Source organism: Xyrauchen texanus, chromosome 36 (assembly GCF_025860055.1).
Source record: "Xyrauchen texanus isolate HMW12.3.18 chromosome 36, RBS_HiC_50CHRs, whole genome shotgun sequence".
Taxonomy (NCBI): Eukaryota; Metazoa; Chordata; class Actinopteri; order Cypriniformes; family Catostomidae; genus Xyrauchen; species Xyrauchen texanus.
The window spans coordinates 39,899,796-39,927,015 of NC_068311.1; the positions used below are offsets into that span (position 1 = coordinate 39,899,796).

At 40.2% G+C, this 27,220-nt stretch overlaps 1 protein-coding gene across 2 annotated transcripts in view; it reads left to right on the top strand.

Annotated features, from left to right (window-relative positions):
* Positions 1–27,220, top strand: part of LOC127629619 (teneurin-4-like) — a 410,961-nt gene that overhangs the window by 375,241 nt on the left and 8,500 nt on the right. For both annotated transcript variants that reach the window (XM_052106743.1, XM_052106742.1), the window contains 3 exons: positions 9,506–9,802; positions 10,571–12,185; positions 14,832–14,974. In XM_052106743.1, coding sequence (XP_051962703.1) covers positions 9,506–9,802; positions 10,571–12,185; positions 14,832–14,974 — 2,055 coding nt within the window. The remainder of the gene's footprint in view (positions 1–9,505; positions 9,803–10,570; positions 12,186–14,831; positions 14,975–27,220) is intronic.

Below are 27,220 nucleotides of genomic sequence, written 5' to 3' on the forward strand. Positions count from 1 at the left end.
ATATTTTGGACTAAAGTATTCTTTGAAGTAACTTGGAGTACCATATAAATAAATACCACCGTATTATTGACTACAACATTCCAACCTGGTTTCATAGAATCACATTGCTTTACTTACATTTTGGCAAAAAGAATTTTTACGTAGCTTGTTGGATGTATTGCAGCAGTTTCTTGGTGAAATAAACACTAGAGATGCTAAAAAAACAAGGACTTATATTCCCTTTCTCACAAATCTCAAGTAAAACGGCAGATTATCATTTCATAAACACTTTCTTTTTCCCTGTTCCTCAAACAATGCTATCGTATGACATAAAAACCCTTTTTACCTGTAGCAAATTACTTGTAAGGTGCTACATTACATTTGCATTTAATAACCGTCTATGTTTAGAAACTTGTTTGGGCATGATCAAATTGTGCAGTAGCTCAAATGATAGTGTTTCACTTGCAAAGGTCCTTAGTATGAATCCTGATGACCATGAAAATTGACACATGAACCAAAAGTGTCATAGAAGCAGCACAAAATGACATGGTTACTTAAGCAATTTAGTTTTTATTTCGACAGAACCTTAACCTTAAAGGGACATGAAATGCTATTTTTTTGTAATTGTATTATCTTTCCTGAGGGCCACTGATAATGTTAGTACATTTTCTAAAAAAATGTTTACCAAAACTTTGCAAATTAATAAAAATAAAAAAAAATAATATTACATTGACATAAGTATTCAGACCCTTTGCTATGACACTTTAAATTTAGCTCAAGTGCATCCCATTTCCCTAGATCATCTTTGATCATGTTTCTACACCTTGATCGGAGTCCACCTGTGGCAAATTCAATTGATTTGGCATGATTTGTAAAGGCACACACCTGTCTATATTAGGTCTCACAGCTGAAAATTCATATCAGAGCAAAGACCAAGCCATGAGGTCAAAGGAACTGCCTTCAGAGCTCAGAGACAGGATTGTGTTTGAAGCACAGATCTGAGTCTACAAAAAAATTGGCTGCATTGAAAGTTTCCAAGCGCACAGTGGCCTCCATAATGAATAAATGGAAGAAGTTTGGAACAACCAGGACTCTTCCTAGAGCTAGCCACCTGGCCAAACTGAGCAATCAGGGGAGAAGAACCTTGGTAAAAGAGGTGATCTAGAACCTGATGTGTCACTCAGGTTGAGGTCCAGAGATCATGTTCGGAGATGGGAGAAACTTGAAGAATGTGGGTGTTATGGCAGAGTGGCCAGATAGAACCCTCTCCTCAGTTCAAGAAAGCAAAAAAGCACCTAAATGACTCTCAGACTGTGAGCAACAAGACTGTTCTGATGAAACGAAGATTGAAATGTTTGGCCTCAATTCCAAGTATCATGTCTGCAGCTCATCACTTGTGCAATACCAACCCAACTGTGAAGCATGGTAGTGGTAGCATGATGCTGTGGGGGTGTTTTTCAGCAACAGGGACTGGGGGACAGATCAGGGTTGAAGGAAATCTGAATGCAGCAAAATACAGATTTAACCTTAATAAAAACCTGGTCCAGAGTGCTCAGGACTTCAGACTTGGCTGGAGGTTCACTTTCCAGCAGGACAATGATCCTAAGCACACAGCCAAGACAATGCAAGTGGATTAGGGACAACTCTGTGAATGTCATTGAGTGGCCAAGCCAGAGCCCGGACTTGAACCCAATTGAACATCTCTGGAGAGACCTGAAAATGGCTGTCCATTAACGGTCCCCATCCAACCTGACAGAGCTTGAGAGGATCTGCAGAGAAAAATGGCATGCAAAATAAAGGTGTGCAAAGCTTGTCGCATTGTACCCAAAAATTGTACCCCGCCAATGGTGCTTCAACTAAGTACTGAGTTTAGGGTCTGAACACTTATGTCATTGTGACATTTCAGTTTATATATATATATATATTAGGGATGTCGATTTAACGCGTTAATAACGTGCAATTAATTTTACAAAAAATAAACACAATTAATCGCAATGCTTTCCTGAGAAATTCCTGAGAAATGCAAGCTTGTAGTACCACCTGTTTACTACAGAGGGCAGTAAGTGAAATTTCAGCTGTGTGAGCAACACACAGTTTATTACAGTGAACAAAACATTAACAACCCTTCAGCGGACACACAACACAAACATGCCTTACATTCTTGCGTTCAAAACACTTGGAGTGCAAATGCGAACTAAGGGATCTCAAGATGTGTTTAAAGATTGAGTATTAAACTATATTTAACTTGACACAGTGACCTAAACATTTTATTTTTATGACGCAACACACCCGAGACGCGACACAAGCACGTCTGACGCAGGTCGTATGTCTTTACCTCACAAATATTTAATTACCAACAAGGTTAAGGAGGTGTCCTTTAAACTGTTACACCATTTTTACCCAGTCAATCTTTATTTAATAAACATGCTCCCTGAAATAGATCCACTTTGCTCCTTCTGTAATGCTGTAGATGAATCTGCCCCTAACCTTTTTTGGGCATGTGTCCACATTTGGAGAAAATTGAGTTTGTTTGTATGTACCTCTATTTTAACTAGTTTTTCTTTGCTTTATAAAGACGTTTTATTTGGTTTTCACAGTTTTGATAACTTCAGTTAATATTTTCTGATTAATATGTTTATTTTTCTTGCCAAGTTTTTTATACATAAGTGTAAATTTATGTCTATAAAGCCCCTATTTGCACTTTTTTGTAAAGACTTATATTTATTTAAATATTATTTAAATACTCTTTGTACCTCCAACAACTCCAAAGCATTGAAAACCATTGCACTATCATATGTAATGAATATAACCTCGTGGCATTATTGCAAAATATATCTGTAGTATTGTGTACTATTTATACCCCTGGCTTGTTTCTAAAAAAAAATTAAATTGTCTGACGCAGGTGTACGTTTATGGGTCCTTAAACAAGCCCTCATATTAAATCTCCAATTGATTGACAAATTCACTTGTGAAATGGATTGTTGTGAACTGTATGCCAATGATTGTCTTATTATCAATAATATGGTAGTAAACAATACATTGTATTCTATAGCCGCTTTTTGAATGGTCTCAATGATTGACTCAAATTTTTTTTATATTTAAAGATAACTATGTATAAATATTTCATCATTATATATTGAAATATTGTTATATGAGGGGCTTTCTCAGCAAATATTGAAATTTGCGATTAACCGCGATTAATTAATCGGGACGCCATGTAATTAATTAACAGCCCTAATATATGTTTATATATATATACATATAAACATACATACATTTGTAAATTGATCATAAATCTGGTTTTATTTTGTCATTATGGGATATGGAGTGTAGATTGATGTGCAAAAAAATTATAATATAAAGCATTTTAGCATAACTGTCACGATTCCTGGTTGTCTGCCACGTGTTTCTCGTGTCACCTATTATAAACTACAATTCCCATGATTCCTGGGCCTCATCACTGCCAGCACTGTGTTATTGTTCTCACCTGATTGTCATTTAGTCATTACTGTGTCTCTGTATTTAAACCCTGGTGGTTTGTTCAGTCTCTGTCGATCGTTGTTTGTGGATGTCTGAAGTAGATGTTACCTTGTTCACCCATTTCGTGTACCCTTGGATGTTTTTATGTTTTGGTTTCATTTTCCCATCGTGGACGTTTCCTTTGTTCCAGTTTTGTTTATTTTCACCTTGATCAATAAAGAACCCGCGTTTAGATCCCCACTCCTCGTCTGCCTCTCCTACTTGCGTTACAATAAGGCTGCAACATAACAAAATGTAAAAAAAGAAGGGTCTGAACTCTTTCTGAATGCACTCTATATGATAATTTTCCAAACTGTCACTGGCCTTCTGTCTGAAACGCTCAGTTTTGGATACGTGCTTTTTTAAACTTCAATGTAAACACCCATTATTATGATTGGCTAACATCAGGCAGCCCCTCAAATATAGCCATATTTGAAACTCAGTCAGAAGAGAATGAACAAGTTCCACAACATTGTAAAACTAAATTTGAGGGTTTACACACAATGCACATTCAACACATTGCATCCTAATATATTAAATTGTTAATTTCAAGCACAACTGTTAACACTCACATAACAGTCATAACATTTGAAATATTCATGAATTTTAAGTTTTGTAATCGGGTCCAAATGTTAAACTGCCCTGTCCTTCACTAACAGTTCCTTTGCCAATCTTGTAACGTATTGACTGGTTCACAAGCCATACATGCTGATATGAGCCACAAAAAATGCACATACATAGTCCATAGCACGGTGAACTAGATGCTCACACATGCACCAAGGAACACATTGCCAGAAAAAAAAAATGTCAAAGACATCCAACTAGTGCATGTTAACATATCCCAACAATTAAAAATAGCGCAAATGGGCGCTAGAATGAATCCAAGATGTGTTTGTGCTCAAAACGGCAAGTGGCAACATGATGCCGTCTCCTTTTTAGAGTTGTAATTTCACACCGGGTCTATTAAAAGTGGTGCAAGATACATGACAACAGTTAAAGACATCGGAGTAGTGCATATTTATATAACCAAAAAAAAATATATAAAAAAATCCAGATGGGTCCTCTTTGGTGTTCAGGAACAGTTAAGCCACACTAGGCCTGTTCGTCCTACTCCTCTCTCTCTCTCTCTCTCTCTCTCTCTCTCTCTCTCTCTGTGAACAAATGGAGCGCCAGTGGCTGGGGCCAAGGGTGTGAAGATGTAAAATAGTCTGTGCTGTATTTTCAATGTAGATGTGGTCATTAATTAGTGGGCCCCCTTGTGACATAAGGAAGTCGCAGAATTAGAGAACAAGGTTTTTGCAGCTTGGTTTCAATAAATGCTGTACAGCCGGCCTCTAATAAGGCTGATCAAGCACCAGAAGGATAAAGGCAACTGGAGGCAGCAGAGAGAGAGAGAGAGAGAGAGAGAGAGAGAGAGAACTACAGGCAGCTGCCTTTTATGTGTTTATGTTTGTGTCTTTTTGTTTAAGTTTATTAATAAACTATTATTTATATTGTCAAGCCGGTTTTCGCCTCCTCTTTTCCCTTTTATCCCTGTTTACAGGGTCATATGTCCATCATTGAGACTACTCCACACCATCGAAAAGATTCTTGGATTGTGCTGCCAGGCCACCAAAAATCTCCTTGTCTCCATAGCAACTACATCTCATGTCAACCATGGAGCTTTAGAAATATAATAGGGTGAAGTCTCGCTTTACAGCAAGCTCAAATCCAAGAGCCCACCAAAAGCTTAAACACAAGGCCTCCACTGACATTTCTCCAAATGTTTGCTTTACATCATTAAAACGTTGTCCTATACCACCTCCAAACAAACAAAACGAACACACAAATAAGTGTGTTTGCTCAAGGAAGCGACAAATAACACTGAATAAACACGATTACATTTCTTACAGCAGCAGCAAACAGGTAAAATATTTTTTAATGAAAAGCAAAGTGGCAAGCAAATATTGGATTTGAAGAAAAATATTTAAATATTTTTTTTATATCAGTGGAAAGGAAAGTCAAGTACAGTTTGACAGATTTGATGACATTTTGTGTATGGAATGAGAAATTTCAATTATTGATGGAGATTTGTGAAAACAAACGTTACTTACCACTTGATTTTTTTATCACCAGAAGTGTGTTCATGATGCTACTGAGATATCTATTAATCAGCAGAGTTAAAAAGAGTGTCATCTGTCATTCTTATATTTGACAGTTGTTTGTTTGACAAACAGGAATCACATAATCCCATTGGAGTTTAATACAGTATTTTTATCAGCATAGCATTTAAATTTCAGCAGGCTATTGAAGAATCCCCTTCCCAACATCCCTCTATCCCCTCTTTTCTCCCACCATATCGGCTTTCATGAAGCTGAGCCCATTTAAAGGAATGTCCAATTTAAGACATTCCCCTTGAGTAGGTTTCCATTCTACAGTGGCCCGGGATCTCACTGCCAAAAGAGCTTATTTCCAGGCTGTTGCGCCACTGCTCAAGCAAACCTGGACATGAGCAGCCAACCTTCCCTTTCCGTCTCTCTTCATCTCTATTTTCACAAGCCCGGCCCTTCAGTCCTTTGTCATCCTATTCTGGTCATGTTGGCTCCTGACAAAGAAAGTTCACTCATCCCTGGAACTATAAAGCCTTGCTTTATCATGCCTATAATATCTGTGAATTAATAATTAAAAGTGAGGTGGGTCATTTCTGAAACATTAACATCACTAAATGAAATTGCCAAAAATATTGTTTTCAAGCATGTTTCCCCAAATACACCCCTGTCACCCATAGGTCACATGAACAATTAGTGCCACCCCTAACTATTGATTGAGCCAATTTTATTATATCGAGCTGGTCAAGATTGTTTAACAAACAGCAATGTCTTGATAGAACCTTTAAACATTATCTCATGTATGAAGTCATTATTTCTATTTATTTAGAAAAAAACTCAATACAAAAAAGATGAATATTCAAATAAATATATTATATATTTAAAAATATAAAATAATTAAAAATATATTTAAAACAGTTTAAGTATTTAAATAGTTATCAAAGGTAGTAACAACATAGACAATAAACATAATTAACAAAAACTATTTTACTGTAGTTTGCTTGGTAGTATTTTGTCCTTTTTTATCTGTACTCGTTTGACCTGTTGTACAGTTTATCTCCAATAGACTATGTAAACGTTTGTCATATGCAACAATTCAACTTTCGGAAAGTATTTTTCCCATTAATTTCTTCCATAGGGATTTCATAAAATCCTTTATAAAAGAGTTCTAAGCCATGAACCAAACCCACCAGCTCTGATGGTCACTACATTGCTGGAATTGCACTCTTAAACACAATACAAAAAATTTAAATAACATGGACAGATGGCTACAACAGAAGCAAATACCATCAATTAACAACCTCTGAGCTCATGATAGATCTGTTTTTAAAGGTATTTATGTTATTGTTAAAAATGAATCCACCTATGGGGGAAAAAAATATGAGATTTTTACTTCCGGAATCCAACTGCTGCGTACTATAGGATGTAAGTATTTTTAGAGCACATTGTTGATCTTGGCATCATCGAATCAAAATGGTGTCATCCTTGTTAAGGATTAAGCTGTATCTGAAAATGTGAGTGTGAGAAAATGGGGCACAGGCATGTATATATCAGTTGTTGAGCCGCAGTGGAAGGGGAGGGAAAAAATATCTGCCCTTCATTATGTCAACCTCTTTGTTCTGTCACCCCCACAGGGAATTATCCTATTCATGAGCTGCTTTGCTTTTAATGTAAAATAATCCTCTCAATTAGGTATTAGTGACATTAATTGGCCCCAGTGTAATTGTCCATTCACAGATGAGAGCTCCCAGCTTGCCCACAAGGAAGAGAGAGAGCACACACTTGCTACTCTCCCCTACCACCAACCATCCCACCGCCATACCACTGGACCAAAGCCAACAACAACTTGCAAAATCACTTTACGACTCTTTTTAGCTATGCCAAGCACTGAGCCAAGCTAGATGCCAGTAGCAGTGTACTGGATGAGAAAAGACAAGAGTAATCAAGAAGGCATTACATGGAGTAGAGAATGGGGAAGTTATCGGTTAAATCATATACTTTTAAAACAGTTTGGCACAAACTACCAGATGGTTACTTAAGCAATGCTCATTCAACCCTGTTGCCACAAAAAAAAAAACACAAAATGATGTGCCTGAAAATGAACAGCTGGTTCTTAAGGCAAATTTAGAAATTGAATCGTAAACTACAAGTCAAAATTTTGGACATAACTACTCATGTGTCTAAAATATTCTAAAATGTGGATAATTGTTATAATAATGAATATAAGACACAGTGCTGCACAATGGCACATATGTAAGACATGCTGTATCGAGCATGCATCAAGCAAGTCAATTAGACATAGGTTGCGTCTCAATCAGCTCCCTATGTCGTGAATCAGTCGTGAACATGAATTCGCACACTGGCAAGGGTACCACTGAACTTTGGGACACTTATGACTCAACTTGAATGCCTGCTAACGAGGCATTCAAGTGCAGCTGTTATTAATCAGCACCATCGCTGTATGACATGACACAATCATTTATTTTCATTAAAGAAATTTAAACATACATTGTTATTACGAAAGTTAAATTACATTAAATAAATAAATACAAATATAAAGGAGTGCATTTTAACAACACTAATATTTAAAATATGGTTTCCCTTTCATTGTAATTATGGATAAAAGACATTACAAACAGCATATGGTTTAAAGAGAAAATAAGTGCTTTGACATCATATATTTTTACAACGATGCTCCCTGGATTTTTCTAGATTTTGTGGAATTTTGTTAGGGAGCTAACGTTTCAGTACCCTGAAATGGTTTTGCGATTGAGACAGCCCTAAAAATTACAGACTCACTGCCCTGTGCCCTGATTACTGAACTAAGAACTCCCCAATCCCCATGAAGCAGATATAGACAAGTGGTGCTGAGGAGGAGGATGGTTTCAGAGAGAAAAGTTTTGTTGCATGCTACTGTGAAACAGGCTAACCTGCGAACAGCTGAGGCAGTTTAAATGTTAAATAAAGAGAGAATACGCAAGTTGATTGGCTAACAGATAACATGTTTAAAGTACCTATCAGCTTGCACCATGTAGAACTTAGTATCATTAATGCAAGGTTTAGAATCATGCTTTGTTGAAAAAGCAGGCCCATATTAAAATAAACAGACATCCATAGATCTCTTACCCATTGCATGTTTTTATGTTAAATATTTTAGCTAAATTAATTATAATTTCAGCTGTAAGAATATAGAACTTAAAGCTCTGTGTAACACATTTAGTTAAAATCCATTCCACTGAATTCTGCAAATATCTCCCAAAATCAGTGCAGAAAATAGTCATTGCAAAATAATGCCATTATCTATTTGGCTGGATGGCCAATAGATAATTTACTAAGACACATTCATAAATTCAATGGAAATGAAGATTTCTTATTGAATATTCCTTGCTTTATTATGGGTTGAAGCTATAAAAATCCTGAATCTCTAAATCCTTGTTCACCCCCTGGTCTTACCCCTGTGTGGCTTTGGGTTTACTGCCCATGCAGGACTAGTTCTTAGCTTTGTTCTCAGCATGCGCCGGGTTTAGAGGGCCCTGCACATTCAAACTGATCCAAAATTTCAGTGTGACGTAATTTAAAAGTATGGTAAGCTTTGAACTTCATCTGCTTCTCAAAAGTGTCAATGATTTCCTCATACTACTAATACAATGAAAGTTATCTGTCCCTCATGAATTTCTTACTTAAACACACTGTGAATGATTTTAGAGATCAGAGGACTTCCCTCATTCTTCACATTCTTATTGCAGAAAACAAAGTAATGGATCAGTTAAACGTGCACTCCAGATATATGGTTATAATATTTAAATTGAAAATAATTGGAGTAAAATGTAATCAGTTTGTGAAGACTCTGCACTCTACCAGATCCATGCTAAGTTTTGGAAACTAATCTGCCTATGTATCCTTATATCTGTTTTGCATAGGTTCATAACAGGAACTTGTTATCCATGGATTTTGATCGTATAACCAGGACAGAGAAAGTCTATGATGACCACAGAAAGTTCACCTTGAGGATCCACTATGACCATGCTGGAAGACCTACATTGTGGGCTCCAAGCAGTCGACTGAATGGTGTCAATGTCACTTATTCAGCAGGCGGCCACATTGCTGGTATTCAGAGGGGCACTATGTCGGTCCGAATGGAATATGACCTAAAAGGCAGAATCACATCAAAGATATTTGCAGATGGAAAGTCATGGAACTATACATACCTTGAAAAGGTAAACATCTTTTATCATGTCAAAGAAATGCTAGTTCTGTTCTATTAGAAAGCTGGAAATTAATTAATTGGGACATTAATAAACTTTAACCTTGCTTGCTTCTGCGATGAACCCTGTCACAGCTTGCATTATGATTTGTTACAGCACACGGCTTAAAATATGACTGTGATAAAATGTCACTGTCTTGTTAATAAAAATCAATATCAGAGAAATGTATGAACTGTGATTCTTTGGTTTCATGTTGCCTAATTAAAAAAAATGGCAGCTGTTTATTGCATTTATGCACTGGAGATGCTGACCTCGAAATAGATGGTTTTTAAATGACTGATTATAGGCCTTAAACTCACCATTCTAAAATGTCAATGTGTTGGCAAGATCAATAGCTTCAGTAAAAAATAAGATGATCTGCTTAAATGCTAGAATATCCTCCTATTGACATCGCCTAATGTTTTTGGGTGCAGGGGTATGAGAACTTTATTTTCATTTCATGAGATTTTGCACTTCTTCATTTTTCAGTTAGTGTTGTGGAGCAGCATTAAGCTTATTTGTAATTTTTATGCACCCTGATGTAATTCTGTGACACTCTACAGTTTGTTGTGCCATTAGTAATGTGGTGTAATGTAACTACTGGGATCGTAGTGACCTTCAAATTAATTGGGCGGAGAATTTACATTTAACTGTTTGAAGTGCTCTCAGTATGTGTTGGTAATTACTATGCTTCATTGAATCAGCCATACTGAGCAACTTTCTGTCATTTTCCTTTGGCAGTCCATGGTACTACTTCTGTACAGCCAGAGACAATACATCTTTGATTTTGACAAGAATGACCGCCTCTCTTCAGTAACCATGCCCAATGTGGCCAGGCAGACTCTGGAGACCACCCGTTCTATTGGCTATTACAGAAACATATACAGGCCACCTGAGGGCAACGCCACAGTTTTGCAAGATTACAGTGAAGATGGACTGCTTTTGCAGACCATCCACCAGGGAACAGGGCGAAGAGTCATCTATAAGTACGGGAAACTCTCCCGTCTTCTAGAAATTCTTTATGATACTACACGAATAGCCTTTTCTTATGATGAATCTGCTGGCATGCTGAAAACCGTGGGCCTTCAAACCGAAGGCTTTGCGTGCACCATCCGCTACAGGCAGATTGGACCACTTATCGACAGACAAATCTTTCGATTCAGTGAGGAGGGCATGGTAAATGCCCGGTTTGACTACAACTATGACAACAGTTTTCGGGTAACCAGCATGCAAGCAGTCATCAATGAAACACCATTGCCCATTGACCTCTACCGCTATGATGACGTCTCAGGCAAGACGGAGCAGTTTGGCAAGTTTGGAGTCATCTATTACGACATTAACCAGATCATTACCACAGCTGTCATGACCCACACCAAACACTTTGATGCTTATGGACGAGTTAAAGAGGTGCAGTATGAGATTTTCCGTTCGCTAATGTACTGGATGATGGTGCAATATGATAACATGGGGCGAGTCGTGGCCAAGGAGCTAAAGGTAGGGCCCTATGCAAATACCACTCGTTATGCTTACGAGTATGATGCTGATGGCCAACTCCAAGTTGTATCCATCAATGATAAGCCTCTCTGGCGATACAGTTATGACCTGAATGGAAATTTGCACCTTCTTAGCCCTGGTAATAGTGCCAGACTTACGCCACTACGCTATGACATACAGGATCGCATTACACGATTAGGTGACATGCAGTACTGGTTGGATGAGGATGGATTCCTCAGACAAAGAGGCAACGATTTCTTTGAATATAACTCAGCTGGGTTGCTGGTTAAAACCTACAACAAAGTTAGCGGATGGACCATTAAGTACCGATATGATGGTTTGGGACGAAGAGTATCCAGTAGAAGTAGCCAAGGCTACCACCTTCAATACTTCTATGCCGACTTGTCCAGTCCTACCAGAGTCACCCACTTGTACAATCACTCAAGTTCAGAGATTACATCACTCTACTATGATCTACAAGGACACCTCTTTGCCATGGAGTTGAGCAGCGGGGACGAGTTCTATGTCGCCTGTGACAACATCGGCACGCCGTTGGCTGTTTTCAGTGGTGCAGGTCTCATGATCAAGCAGATCCTTCATACAGCTTTTGGAGAGGTGTATTTGGACTCCAACCCCAGCTTCCAGCTAGTCATAGGTTACCAAGGTGGCCTTTATGAGCCCCTTACAAGGCTTGTGCACATGGGCCGGAGAGATTATGATGTTCTTGCAGGCCGATGGACCACTCCTGATCATGATATCTGGAAGAGACTTAACAGCAACAACATCGTGCCCTTCAACCTTTACATGTTCAAGAACAACAACCCCCTGGGCAACACCCAAGAAACCAACTGCTACATGACAGGTATGACTTATGACTTACTACTTCAGTTGTGTTATTTCCACTTTAGCTGTAAGCACGAGAACACAGGTAATCTCAGCCATGCTAAGATTCAGACCAACAGCATGATTGCAAGTGTGATATTGCTTTTTTTGCAACAGTAAACAAGTAAATAATATTTAATAACTTCCATTTTCAAACAAAAATTGGCCAGAAATAATTTTTCCAAAAGAAGCAAACGCATTAACCACATTGTGCTCTCTGTACTGCGCTCCTTCTCTGGTTTTGAACTAGTGGTGATAGTTTGTAAATTAATCATTGTTTTTGAACACATCTTTTAAATGAACTAACAGTTGTCGTTAAATTCCATTATTTTGGTCATGAACGTCTCAGTGTTTAATTAATCCGTTAAGTCAATTTTTAATGACTCGTTCACAACATAAAATGTGCTAATGTGTCATCACCTACTGATATAAAGATGAAATCGGCAGAAATAGTCACTGAACGGATCGTGAACAAATTCAAAATGAATGATGAATCAAAATTTCCAGCTCTATTTGGATAACACAGACAAGCAGAGTGTTATAAGTGTCCCAGTGCTGGTATAATTAATTTCTTGAAACTCTGCTTGACAAGTCAAATACAAGAACCAGAACTAACTGCATAATAGCCATAAATAATTTCACTATTACTTTTTACCATCAAGAATCAAAATCACAAACTAGCATGGTTGTACCGCTAGAATCCTCCATGCATTATGTTTTAGGTTTTCCATCTAGGCCCAACTATTCCAGGCCCCGTATAGACTCCTTGGAAACAATGACAGCACAGCAAAGTCCCTTTTGTTCTTCATTCTGGTTGTTCTCTGAATATCCCATCAGTCTTTGCTTCCCAGCTCCCCAGTGTTAGCACAAAGTTATCCATGGATCTAGGAGCCAGGGGCTACATCTCTTTCTATCCATTTGAAAACAATATATAAGCCTTAGTTGAAGAAAACAAAATATTACAGGCACATTTATTGTCTATGACAGGGCAAGTACACTGCTGCAAGTACTCTGCTGCTTTGACTAAAATCAAGCATTATTTCATGCCCTTGCTACCACTGAATGAGAATAAAAGAATTATGTTTATATTAGAGCATATAATCACCAGTATGCAAAAGTAGGATTCTTGCAGTGGCACTATGCATTTATAGTGTTTAATGATTATTGATGGTAAAACATAAAATACATTTACTGGGAATTAAATGAGGCCAATGAATATGTTGGGTTTTGGATGCTGGTCCAAAGCACACAATGCTGGTGTCCTCATCAAGTTTTTAAAGGTGTACACAGAAAAATTTGTTTTTATGTACCTGGCATCACACACACAAAAAAGGTACCACACAGTCAACCATGAACAGATCGCAAATCCCAATCTTGGTGTCTGGAGACATTTTTTAACTTGGCAGAGTGTCCTACAAATGCAGTTTATGACGCAATGCAATCAAAGTGAGACATTCCAAAAGTGTCCATCTGACACACAGGTACATAGACGTGTCTTTAATTTTTTTAATTGTTTGAATAATTATAGTTATTGTTTATATTAAATTTATAATTATTTCAATATAATTATTTTTCATTTTTTAATAATTATATTATACAATCATACATATATTATAATTATATATATCTATTTCTCTGCTAATTTTATATGTGATTAATTGCGATTAATTTAATCAACTTAAGGCATATTATGTAAGTAATTTGCAAAAAAATATTATAGATTGACAGCCTTACATGTAATCCGTTACTACCATCTGTGTGCTAATATTATTGTGTACCACTGCATTTCATGCTCAGCTAAACATTTAGCCTCTATGTTTTACCCTTCATCATTAAAGCTAGCCTTGAATAAGTGAATCTAAAGATACTGTTGAATATTAGATGTACTATACCCGAGTGGGCCCATCTCCTCATGATTGATGCCTTTGACATTTCCATGCCTACCTGAAATATGCCCTTTTATTGTCTTTAATCACATTTGTATTTAAAACAGCTCTGTTGTGTGACATAGCCTTAAATAAAGAACAGTCATCAATGTGTGCTTTATTGCTACAGTAATGTTCTACTGTCCATGACTAATGTGTTTGATGTAAAAGGAAAATCTTTGGTAAGATTCATTCTGTCTGTATCTTTTAATTTGATAGCATTTGATACCCATGCCAACATTATAAATACACAATCTTCTGAGGATTGTAGAAAGGGTAAGGTATTTGGTGTAGTGCACCAGGCATATCTTCAACATTTTGGGATTTCTTACTTGCTTGATGGAAGTTTTATCAGTTCTTTGTGTGGATAAAGGATTTTTCTTTGAAGAGTTGCCGCTTGCTGTTGAGGATTAATCATATTTATTCCAGTCATTGATACTAGATTTCTAATGACTGGAGCTTATTTCAAGAAGTAACTCAACTGGCATTTGTCCTGATTTAAAACAAATCCCATTTTGGCACCATTTGACCACTGAAATGTCAAAAAATTAGAAGAAGGAAAAAAAGAAAAAAGCAATAGAAAGAATATTCTCAAACAGTTTACCTGGATAAATAAAGGTTAATAATAATATAAGCAAGGACTTGTATGTACCTGTTTCTCTATTGTTAGTATTTAAATCATAGCAGTTCTCTTCCAACAGATGTCAACAGCTGGTTGGTGACATTTGGTTTCCAGCTGTACAACGTCATCCCTGGCTATCACAAACCTGCCACGGATGCCATGGAGCCTTCTTACGAGCTCATTCACACTCAGATAAAGAGTCAAGAGTGGGATAGCACTAAGGTAAAGAGCCTAACATTTTTTTTTTCATTTGCCAACCTTTGCCCACACATACCTGTCCTAAAGTCCAACTTCAGACTTTATTTGTAGAAACTCGACCTTTCTGTTTGCTGTCTCCCAGCGAAATTCACAGCAATCAACCCAGATTCTCGTGCAAATGAGCCAGGCCTCTGCTCCGACTCTTCAAGCCGAGGGAAAGGGGTCAAGCTAAAGAGCCCCTTGTAATAAGAGTGCCATTAGGGAAATTCACTCCAGATTTCCTCATCTACCAGCCATTGATTTCAGCTCAGTCTTACACACTCTTTAGCTCCCTTAAAGATGTTCTCACTCCTTTTGTGCCTTTCTCATATAAACACTCTCTGTTTTTCTCAGTCTTAGACATGCACAGATTATCGAGCCTCCTTTTTGTCTTCTGAATAATTGAGAAGCTAGCTGTTGTCTTCTTGGGTCAAATTCTGGAGTTTCACACATTAAGTTTGATGATGACTCTGTTAGCTGTTCCAAAACCTAGTGAGCTGGTATCATAGGGTATCATTTTCCACATTTTATTATGTTACAGAAATTAATTTCATATACTGCACACGTGTCCTCTCGCTTTCTCTTCCCCAGAGCAGTTGCAGCGCTTTTGTTGTTTTTGCTTTCAAAACAAATTTTAAAACACAAATTCACAGGTAAATTATAGAATCGCAGGTATTGGATTTTGGGATACTTAAAAAATAAACAGTGGACACTAGATTATGTCATATTTATGTATGTTGATTCCGATATTGAATATCTGGCAACTGCACTGGCACACTGTTGTCTTAATAATCAGCCCGCTGTCAGCTATGCACCAATATTAATAAAGCCTGCAACATTTTTACACAAATATAACTTTTGAGGGCATGGTAAATTATTTCCAGGGATTGTAATTGCTGGTTCAAAAACATTTATGTAACTGCAGACATCACATTTGTGCCGGGATTTGCAGTGTAAACACTGACTGCTCTCTATAAGCATTTGGTGAGTCACGTCCACACACTATAAAAAAATAAAAAAATAAATCCTGTTAAATTTAAGGTAAAAAACTGGCAGCTGTGGTTGCCAGAAATTCACTGTAAAAAATATGGTAACCATGCTTCAGGCTTTACGGGATGTAATTTTGATGACTGTATATTTTATGGTGCATTCAATTATATAATTGAATTATTCTTCAATAATATAAACTTAATACTTCAACCTTCTGAAACTGTAAAAATCTGCAAAAACAGTCTTTTAACGATAAAATTACGGATATTTTTTACATTGCAGCGGAAACTTGCTGAATGTAGGTCTGTTGAGAAATAGCAGTTAGAAATTACAATAATATGAATAGGTGAAATATGGGAGAAAATACTACAAAGAATGAGATAGGGAAAATGACTTGAAGTAGTTCAGAGGTGTTCCAAAACAACAACAGAAAAAGTGTATATAAGTACTGTAAATTTGATGGCTTATAGACAAATGGGTGGCTTCTTCATTGTGACACATATTGTAAAGCAGGTATTTTAATATTTATAGCTCACTTTTTAAATAACATCTTATTTATTTTCTTTTTGATTTTTTTTTAATTTATTTTCTTTTTTTTTTTTTAAATAAGGGGTTCCTGTAGCTTAACTGGTAGAGCATGACGCTAGCAGCACCAAGATCATGGGTTTAATTCTTAGGGAACATACAAACTGATAAAATTAATACCCTGAATGCACTGTAAGTCGCTTTGAATAAAAGCATCTACCAAATACTTAAATGTAAATGTTCGAAGTAATTCACAAAAAATATAAAATAACAATAAAACTAAAACAAAAACAAAGGAAGAGTAAATTAATTAAAAGCACTCAAAAATAAAAATAGTGTCAGTAATAATTGAGATAAGCTGAGTTATAATCATTCATAAACTATATTGTTGTCACAAGACATCCCTATTTTGTTTCATTTCTGCAAGAGGCATCCAGTTATCATTTCGAAAATAAATATGGTTAATTTGCATTTCTTAACTAATTTTGTGTCAAAATGTATTCATCATTTAAGGTTAAATTAAATGTGTTAAGAAGGAGATTAAAATGTAAAAAATAGTAAAAAGAAAATTTAAAATGCCATTCTGAATATTTATAAATAACCCTGCTTGGTAACTACAATGGACAGCCTTTTCTTACATGTCGGAAAGTGGCTGAAATATTATAGTGACCACAAAGTGCCTTCTGTTTTCCTTCGACCTTCCATAAAGAAAAAACATTAGTGTTAAACTCCACAACTAGTTTAAAGAAACCATCATGGTTACTGTCGTAACCTCCATTCCCTGAGGGAGGGAATGAGACGTTGTGTCAAATGAAGTGACACAAGGGGTCTTCTTGGGACACCAAACGTACCTCTGAACTTGAAAAGGCCAATGTCATATTGGCAGACAGAATATGCATGCCACAGATATATGGGTATAAAGGGAAGCGGGGCAGCATCTGTCAGTCAGGATTTTGCACTGAGGAGCCGAGAATAGGGCACGCTGTTTACAGTGGTAGGTGTAGTGCTGTGGCAGGAGGGACACAACATCTCGTAACGACAGTTCCCACCCAGGCCCCCCAGCGGATTATTCTTGAGAAAACGTGAAAAGCCCTAATGATTTGACAAGCGCTGTTTCTGCTATACTTCACACAAAATAAGCTTCAAAGACTTAAATAGCTAAAAGCAATATTTTTCATAACTTATTTGCTGTTTCTGTCAGGCTTACCCATTAATCAGCAAGGTGTGCGATCTGTGTCTAATAATATTGCTATAAGAAGCTGCGCTCCAGTTCCCAGCAATGCTTTGTGTTATGAAATAATTGTGCAAATTAGTGTGTACTGATTGCCAATTTTATTTGTTAGAACTTTTAGTTTTTGTCATTTTGTGACTATTCAGAACTCATTTCATAATTAATGGGATGTTTTTAGTTGTAGCTGTCATTGTGATTTGTATGATAAATGATCAGGTCCATGCATGTTGCACATTCTTCTGAGTTTGTGTATGATAGAATTTCAAAATGAAAGTCATCAGTGTCTCATAATCTTATGACTGGTTCATTTTAGTGATGGGAAGATCGGATTATTTTACTGTCTCGTTCAGCAAAAATAAATAAATCTTTAATCGTCATTTCATTCATTTCGTTCATTTGCATTTACATTCATGCATTTGGCAGAGGCTTTTATCCAAAGCGACTTACAGTGCACTTATTACAGGGACAATCCCCCCTGAGCAACCTGGAGTTAAGTGCCTAGCTCAAGGACACAATGGTGGTGGTTGTGGGGATCGAACCAGCAACCTTCTGATTAACAGTTATGTGATTTAGCCCACTACGCCACCACCATTTGAGCAGAATTAAATTAATTTTTAATAGCCATATCTCCCCCAACATGTCTACTTTTTACGCAAACTTTGGTTGTAGTCCCAGTAAGGAAAGATGTTGTGACATATCAGGCAGAGAAAGAGGATCTAAATGCAACCGTTTATTTACTAAACAAAGAAAACTAAGAATAAAAGAAAAGCACTGAAAACCTGGCACAGAGCAAACCAAAAACATGCAAGAACTAACAGGAACAAGGAAACTAAAAGGGCTTATATACAAAAAGGAACAAACAAGGGAATAAGGAACACCTGGGGAACAATCAGGGAAGGAGAACTAATCAGGGGAAAACCAATCATAAAAAGAAACTACAAAGGACTACAAAAACCAAACAGAAAACAGGAACTAAACTAAACTTCAAAATAACAGTACAAAAACAAAAGACAACAGAGAACATGACAGAGCCCCCGCTTTAAGGAGCGGATTCCAGACGCTCCAAAAAAGCAACAAAAAAAAAAAAAAAAAAAAAAACCAAGAAAAACAAAAAACAAATTGTCCAAGGGGGCAAACAGGCAGTCCAAGGGGGCACAGGGGGCAAATAGGCAGTCCAAGGGGGCACAGGGGGCAAACAGGCAGTCCACAGGACAGGGACTGGGTCAGGGGGCCTGGAAGGAGGCCACAGGACAGGGACTGGGTCAGGGGGCCTGGAAGGAGGCCACAGGACGGGGACTGGGTCAGGAGGCCTGGGAGGAGGCCACAGGACAGGGACTGGGTCAGGGGGCCTGGGAGGAGGCCACAGGACAGGGACTGGGTCAGGGGGCCTGGGAGGAGGCCACAGGACAGGGACCGAGTCAGGAGGCCTGGGAGGAGGCCACAGGACAGGGACTGGGTCGGGGGGCCTGGGAGGAGGCCACAGGACAGGGACTGGGTCGGAGGGCCTGGTAGGAGGCCACAGGACAGGGACCGGGTCAGGAGGCCACAGGACGGGATCAGGGTCAGGAGGCCTGGGAGGAGGCCACAGGACAGGGGCCGGGTCAGGAGGCCTGGGAGGCGGAACCGTGGTAGGCCCAGGAGGCGGAGCCGAGGGAGGTGGCGCCGTAGGAGGCTCTAGAGGCAGTGACCTGGAAGGCTCTGGAGGCAGAGCAGAGGGAGGCGGAGCCGTGGGAGGCTCAGGAGGCGGAGCTGAGGGAGGCTCAGGAGGCGGAGCCATGGGAGGCTCAGGAGGCGGAGCCGTGGGAGCCACTGGAGGCGGAGCCGGGGGAGGCTCAGGAGGTGGAACTGAAGGAGGCTCTGGAGGCGGAGCCATAGGAGGGTCGGGAGGTGGAGCCGGGGGAGGCTCAGGAGGCAGAACCGAGGGAGGTTCAGGAGGCGGAGCTGGGAGAGGCTTGGGAGGCTCAGGAGGTGGAGCCGAAGGAGCCAATGGAGGCGGAGCCGGGGGAGGCTCAGGAGGTGGAACTGAAGGAGGCTCTGGAGGCGGAGCCGTAGGAGGGTCGGGAGGTTGCAGCCGGGGGAGGCTCAGGCGGCAGAACCGAGGGAGGTTCAGGAGGCGGAGCCGGGAGAGGCTCGGGAGGCTCAGGAGGCAGAACCGAGGGAGCCACTGGAGGCGGAGTCGGGGGAGGCTCAGGAGGTGGAACTGAAGGAGGCTCTGGAGGCGGAGCCGTAGGAGGGTCGGGAGGTGGAGCCGGGGGAGGCTCAGGAGGCAGAACCGAGGGAGGTTCAGGAGGCGGAGCCGGGAGAGGCTCGGAAGGCTCAGGAGGTGGAGCTGAAGGAGGCTCTGGAGGCGGAGCTGAGGGAGGCTCAGGAGGCAGAGCCGTAGGACGCTCTAGAGGCGGAGCCCTAGAAGGCTCTGGAGGTCTCTGGGCGCAGAGCCGTAGGAGGCTCTGGGAGCAGAGCTGTAGGAGGCTCGGGAGGCGGAGCCGCAGCCGTAGGAGGCTTGGGAGGCGGAGCCGTAGGAGGCTCGGGAGGCGGTGCCGTAGGATGCTCGAGAGGTGGGGCCATAGGATGCTCGAGAGGTGGAGCCCTAGCAAGCTCTGGAGTCTCTGGGAGCAGAGCTGTAGGAGGCTCGGGAGGCGGAGCCGTAGGAGGGTCTGGAGGTGGAGCCATAGGAGGCCCCGGGAGAAGGGCCGTGGAAGACTCGAGAGGCTCTGGAGGCGGAGCCCTGGAAGGCTCGAGAGGCGGAGCCCTGGAAGGCTCGAGAGGCGGAGCCCAAGAAGACTCGGGAGGCGGAGCGCTGGGAAGCTCGGGAGGCGGAGCTCTGGGAAGCTCGAGAGACTTGAGAGGCGGAGCCCTGCAAGGCTCGAGAAGCTTGAGAGGCGGAGCCCAGGAAGGCTCGAGAGGCTTGAGAGGTGGAGCCCTGGAAGGCTCGAGATGCTTGGGAGGCAGAGCCCTAGGAGGCTTGGGAGGCGGAGCCCTGGGAGGCGGAGCCCTGGAAGGCGGAGCCCTGGGAGGCTCGGGAGGCGGAGCCCTGGGAGACTCGGGAGGCGGAGCCCTTGAAGGGGGAGCCCTGGGAGGCTCTGGAGGAGGAGCCCTGGGAGGCGGAGCCCTGGGAGGCTCTGGAGGAGGAGCCCTGGGAGGCGGAGCCCTGGAAGACTCGGGAGGCGGAGCCCTGGAAGACTCGGGAGGCGGAGCCCTGGGAGGCTCGGGAGGAGCCCTGGAAGACTCGAGAGGCTTGAGAGGCGGAGCCCTGGGAGGCTCGAGAAGAGAAGCCCTGGAAGACTCGAGAGGCGGAGCCCAGGAAGACTCGGGAGGCGGAGCCCTGGAAGACTCAGGAGACTTGAGAGGTGGAGCCCTGGGAGGCTCGGGAGGTGCTGGCTCTTGGACGGTCATGGCTGCTGGTGCTAAGTCTGGGACGGTCGAGGCTGCGGGCGCTGGCTCTGGGACGGTCGAGGCTGTGGGCGCTGGCTCGCTGACCGTGGCTGGCGTGGGCTCTGGCTCGCTGACCGTGGCAGGCGTGGGCTCTGGCTCGCTGACTGTGGCAGGCGGAGACTGGGGAGAAGAAGCCTTTCCTCTTCTCCTCCTCCTCCGGGCGGACGAAGCTGGCAACGCTGGCTCTGGGACTGACGAGGCTGGCAACGCTGGCTCGTTGGCCGTGGCAGGCACGGAAAGCCCAGAAGCGGAAACCGGGATCGAGAGAGGTGGTTCCCCGGCAGTGAGTTCTTTCAAGATTAGACTCACATATTCCTTCCACGTGAGGTCTCCGGAGTCCGGCAATTCCCTCTGCCGGCGTGTTGGTAGCCCGAGCCGGTAGATGGTCTTCAAGGATGTGTCGTCGAAGCCGGTGTGGATGGCAACAGTGGAAAAGAAGTGAGAGTACTCGTGGATGGTCAAATCTGCCTGGGCCAGTTCCGTAAAGAAAGCTGCTAGATCCATATTTGATGGTTAGTTCTTCTGTGACATATCAGGCAGAGAAAGAGGATCTAAATGCAACCGTTTATTTACTAAACAAAGAAAACTAAGAATAAAAGAAAACCAAACAGAGCAAACCAAAAACATGCAAGAACTAACAGGGAACAAGGAAACTAAAAGGGCTTATATACAAAAAGGAACAAACAAGGGAATAAGGAACACCTGGGGAACAATCAGGGAAGGAGAACTAATCAGGGGAAAACCAATCATAAAAAGAAACTACAAAGGACTACAAAAACCAAACAGAAAACAGGAACTAAACTAAACTTCAAAATAACAGTACAAAAACAAAAGACAACAGAGAACATGACAGATGTATAATGTTGCCCCGGACAAATTATGTGAAACAGAATTATTAGTTCACCTCTGGAGTCTTCTTCTCCAAGTCATTCGTTCTTTTATCACATGACAGACGTTTGTGAATAGCGTATGCGGCTGTCACGTGACAAAAGAATGAACAACTCTGACATTTTGACTCGAGAGGTGAACTAACAGTTTCTGTTTCCTGTGTGAGCAATGCATAGCGTATACGGCTGTCATGTGACAAATGAACGGACGACTCAGACCAAAAGAGTTGAAAGGTGAACAAATCATCTCTGTTTCCTGTACAGCTCATATGCAGTTTTCACGTAACAATCAAATGGAGGTTGCGCAATGCACATGCGCAGTCAACACAAAATTAATAAATCACTCTATGAGACTACTCGTTCTTCTGAGTCACATAAAAGATTTGTTCATAATGAACAATTAATTAATTCATGTTCATGAATGAACCATCACTAGTTCATTTACATTGCATATGTTCGAGGGGCCCCCCAGGCACGTCGGGGCCCTTGGTTGCCACCTGTATAGCCTGTAGCACAGGCCAGCCCTGTTTATAAATGTGTATTATAAAAGTATTCTGAACGTGTGACTGTTTTTATGTGATGAAATGGAATATGTTACTGAATACATTTAAGAGACTGTATTTAGTATTCAGACCAGAATACTTTCATTTATTATTTGCTAACCCTGCATATAATGTTACAGTATTGTTATATAAAATTATTCATACCTGATTTTGGACTTGCTGCCCACCCCTAGGACCATAGTAATGCATAAATGTAGTAGAAACTGCTTGAATTTGTAAAAGTAATCCAACTTGCAGGAAGTTCAGTTCTCTCGTTGGTAAGATCTTCTGTTCTTTGCATCAAACAGCATAAGCATCACTACCTGAAGTTACCAAGCTTCCATCGCCATGAAATGTTCTTTAACAAGCAAGCATTCAAGGCTGAGTGGCATGGGTGTGCCATAGACAGCTGAGATATGAGATTTTAAATCTAATGTGATGGAGCTATTTGAAGCCTGGTAGGTTTCGTATGGCTTTCACACACGCTCTTGGAGAACTGAAGTATCCAAAATAGACTTTCAAGTCAAGATACCCCATATTTTTTTAGCTGAGTTGTGATTTTTATTTTTATTTTCTGCACATTGTTTTCTGACAGCAGTCTCTTTCCCAGAGTTTTGTTGGCTTTTGACAGTCATGCAGACTTTAGGCTTTATTCTTTTTTTGCCTCACATCTTAGCAAAATGTCTCTGTTGTTGAGACTATTAAAACAGACTTGCCCTAATCAATTCTCTTTTGGGAAAGAATCATTATCATTTAATCATAAGCACACAGCCTATCTCTTGGAGTGCAGCTGTTAAATTTGTCAGTGTGTGCATTTAAAAATTCTCCACCATTATTCTGTTAAAGCATTAGTGATAGCATTACCCAGTGAGAATTGCAAGAACATGAGAACACATAAAATGTCTCTTACCTTTGGCCATCTTTTCCTCTTTAATTGGCTTTGGAATCAAGCACCGGTTCTTATTCATAACCAGTTTTATAAAATGATAATAATAATAATAACAAAAATAATAATAATAGCACTGGAACAAAATTATATTCTTGAAGTCTAGAGTAGGTCTCCAGCACGTCTGGCCATGTTCACACTAATGCATTTACAGATAATTTTGAAATCTCTGTTTTAAGTTTTCTAACATCATAATTTTCCAAAAGATATGCTTCTCGAAAGTCTCAATTTTTGGTGGAGGAAAACTCTGTTACAGTGTGGATGAGAGGGGAAAATGTAGCTAAATCAATGCATTTTCAAAAGAAAATGGTTTAGTCTGAATGTGGCAATAGAATAGCTCTCATCTTTCAGCTGAAGGCAGATTGAAGATTGCGATGCATCTACTGTAGACAGCATCAATGATTATAAAGGAAGCTGTTAGCTTTTACCCAACACGATGTGCCTCTAGTGTCTGTTGTAGACGGGGTGTTATTGTGTTAAAATTGGATTTGTTTTTGTACGGAGGCGGGGGGATGAGGGGGTTCCTCAAGAGTACTAAGGTCACATCCACGCTAGTTCCTTTTCTGTTACCTAATGTCATAGTTTTTCAAAGTATGTGATACTATAGAGCATTTTTGTCTCTGTTTTCAGTGAAGGAAAACACCATTCCAATGTGAATAAGAGCTGTAAATGTAGCAAAAATCGATTTGATTTTTTTAACCGAACATGAATTAATGTGGACGAAACCTAAAATAATTGATAAGGAACCAGAATTGTAAGGTGGAATCTCCATTTTCATTTTCCTAACTGTTTTCCAATGTATGTGGCACTACAGAGTGTTTTCTAAAGTATCTGTTTTCGTTGGAGGTAAACGCCATTCCATTGTAAATGAGAGCTGTAAAAGTAGCAAAACATTTTTTTTTATAGTTTTCAACCGAAAATGTATTCATGTGGACGAGGCCTAAAAGAATCATTAAGTCGAGTTAAACGTCACAAGAAGGTTTGTTTGGGAGTGGCATGGACAGACTTCAAATCAACTCGGACAGTCTAGTGCAGGGGTTTTCAAATTGGGGGAAAGTGAGCCTCCCCTAGAGAACTTGAAGACAGCCGTGCCCCCCAACACCACCACGACCACTAATTAGACTATTATTATTTGAACTACTAGGCTACTACTAATAGTAGTAGTAGTAATACTATTATTAGTATTGCTTTAGGCTATGTTCCCCTTAAAATGAGTTTAATCAATATAGATTATATTTTTATTAAGTAAAACTTTTTTATAAAGCTATCAACATTCCATTTTAAATTCGTATTCATTTTGAAATAGGTAATTTTTTTTTCAAAACATTTCAAACATGTTTGTCTTACTTTTTAAAACGTATTGTAAACATATACTTTGCAACACATTTTTAACACATTCAAGCAATTGAAAAACTGTTAAAATTAGCCTTCTGAACAGAATCCTCCACAGTTAAAAATCTGAACGAAGTATTCTCAACAGCCCAATAAACAAAAAGCCAACAAAATCAGACATAGAATGAAATCACGATGGACAGCTCTATTTTCTGATCACTGAACAGATAACCCTCGACGATCAAATAACTAAACTGGAAACATGTTCATTAACAGCCACAGGCCACTGACGTTATATCAATTGAATAAGAGCTATTTTTGGAGATTTTAGGCTACTTAGGCCAATACAAATTTGAAAACATCAACATCAGATATCAAACAACATCAGTTAAGGACAGCGCTGTTTTGTCACAGAATCAAATGCGTAAAAATCACTTCCATATAGGCCTACTTTAAGCAAAAAATTATAAAAAAATCTGATTGCCGATTTTGCCTCATCATTTTCATCGCCCCAACATCAGTGGGTACACAGGTGATCGATGCGGGGCTGCACGGTAGAAAGAAATAAACGTAAATCATCCTCCACCTGCAGCCTTGATTGGTAATTTGCTTTTAAGCAGGGTCAAAGCGGAAAACCCGCACTCACATAAGTTAGTGGAGGTGAAGGGGATGAGGACTTATAGCCTTACGAGAGAGGTGGGGAAACTCAGTCCTATAGTACGTAAAGTATAGTATGACGCTTAAGTCACCTTATTATTAACAGAGCTAAAAGTCTGTATTACTCTCTTTTGTGTTTGCAATTGTTTCAGCTTTCTGTCAAAACTCTTTCTGTTTTAATTTCCATTGGCTTGGCCACCAGACAAGAGCTTGGCCTCAATGTGACGCCGGAGCTTACAGGGTATCATGCTATCATTTGCTAGCACCTCTTTGCAAATAACACACAGTGGCACACATATACATAACATGCTCATTAACATGCAAGCTAGCAGGATAGATGTGAACAGACGTGAACCATTATGTTTTTTTTCCCTGCACTGTGCCTCCCCTGTGGCTCTCTGGTGCCCCCCAGGGGAGGCGCGCCTCACCAATTGAAAACCTCTGGTCTAGTGCAAAGATCCAACATTGTATTCTATCTAAACCCCCAGGGATACTCCCCTCTATCTTGTACTCTGTAGGGTTTCACTCCTCTACAGAGGTGTAGTGGTAAAAAAAGAGGTGGGTAAACTATAAATTCTGGTGGACCACGATGTGGTCACCCAATAAGGTGAGCCACTGCCTACCGGTGTATGTGTATCCTGATGACATCGCTGTAGGCTATCATTTGATGGTACTACCAAGGGTATCACTGGTTGTTCCCTCATCATAGGTCACACAATCACTATTAAATTCATACATTAATCTAAGTTCTTGTTAAAGAGACCCAAGAAGGAATAATATGGTTGAAATCTATAAAGTTTACTAAATGACAAAACAGAGAGAACAAAAATATTTAAGAGAGATAGAGAGGGAGGCTTATATCCAGGGCTTCCAATGCAATGCGCTTGTACATAATGATTAGGGATTTGGGATTATTTTCATAGTCGATTAATCTGTTGAATATTTTCTCGATTAATCAATTAGTTGTTTGGTCTATAATATGTCAGAACAATGTGGATCAGTGTTTCCCAAAAGCCCAGGAGGATGATGTCCTCAAATGTCTCGTTTTGTCCACAACTCAAAGATATTCAGTTTACTGTCACAGAGGAGAGAAGATACTAGAACATATTCACATTTAACAAGCTGGAATCAAAGAATTTTTTACTTTTGTCTTAAAAAATGACTCAACCCGACTAATTGATTATCAAAATAGATTAGATAGTAAAATAGTGCAGATTAACGACAGAAGAATGAATCTGGTGCCACATATTTTAATTTTAAGAAAACTCAGTTTCTGTAATTAACAGAAGAAAGACAATATAAGTTCCATTTTGAACACAAAATAATATACAGTGGTTCTACATGAGACGTTTGGGCTAGTGAGTGACGGATGAATCTTGATGCAGTCTGCTGCTTCCTGCTGATTGGTCAACACTGACAGTAATGCAGCCAGGGTTTCCCATACGTTCATTTATTTGTTGCGGCCCGCCACAATATCAACGCTGATCGCCACACATTGATTTTCGATTTATTTTTTATTTTTTACTAAGCCTATTTAAAATCATATTTGATTGCAGAGAGCCGTAGCACATTCGCCCAGCACTAGGCTACCTCTCGCTCGTCCCTCTCTCTCTCTCTCTCTCTCTCTCTCTCTCTCTGTCTCACCCGTACCTCTCGCGCTCTCTCTCCGTCATGGAACACCGCTGCATA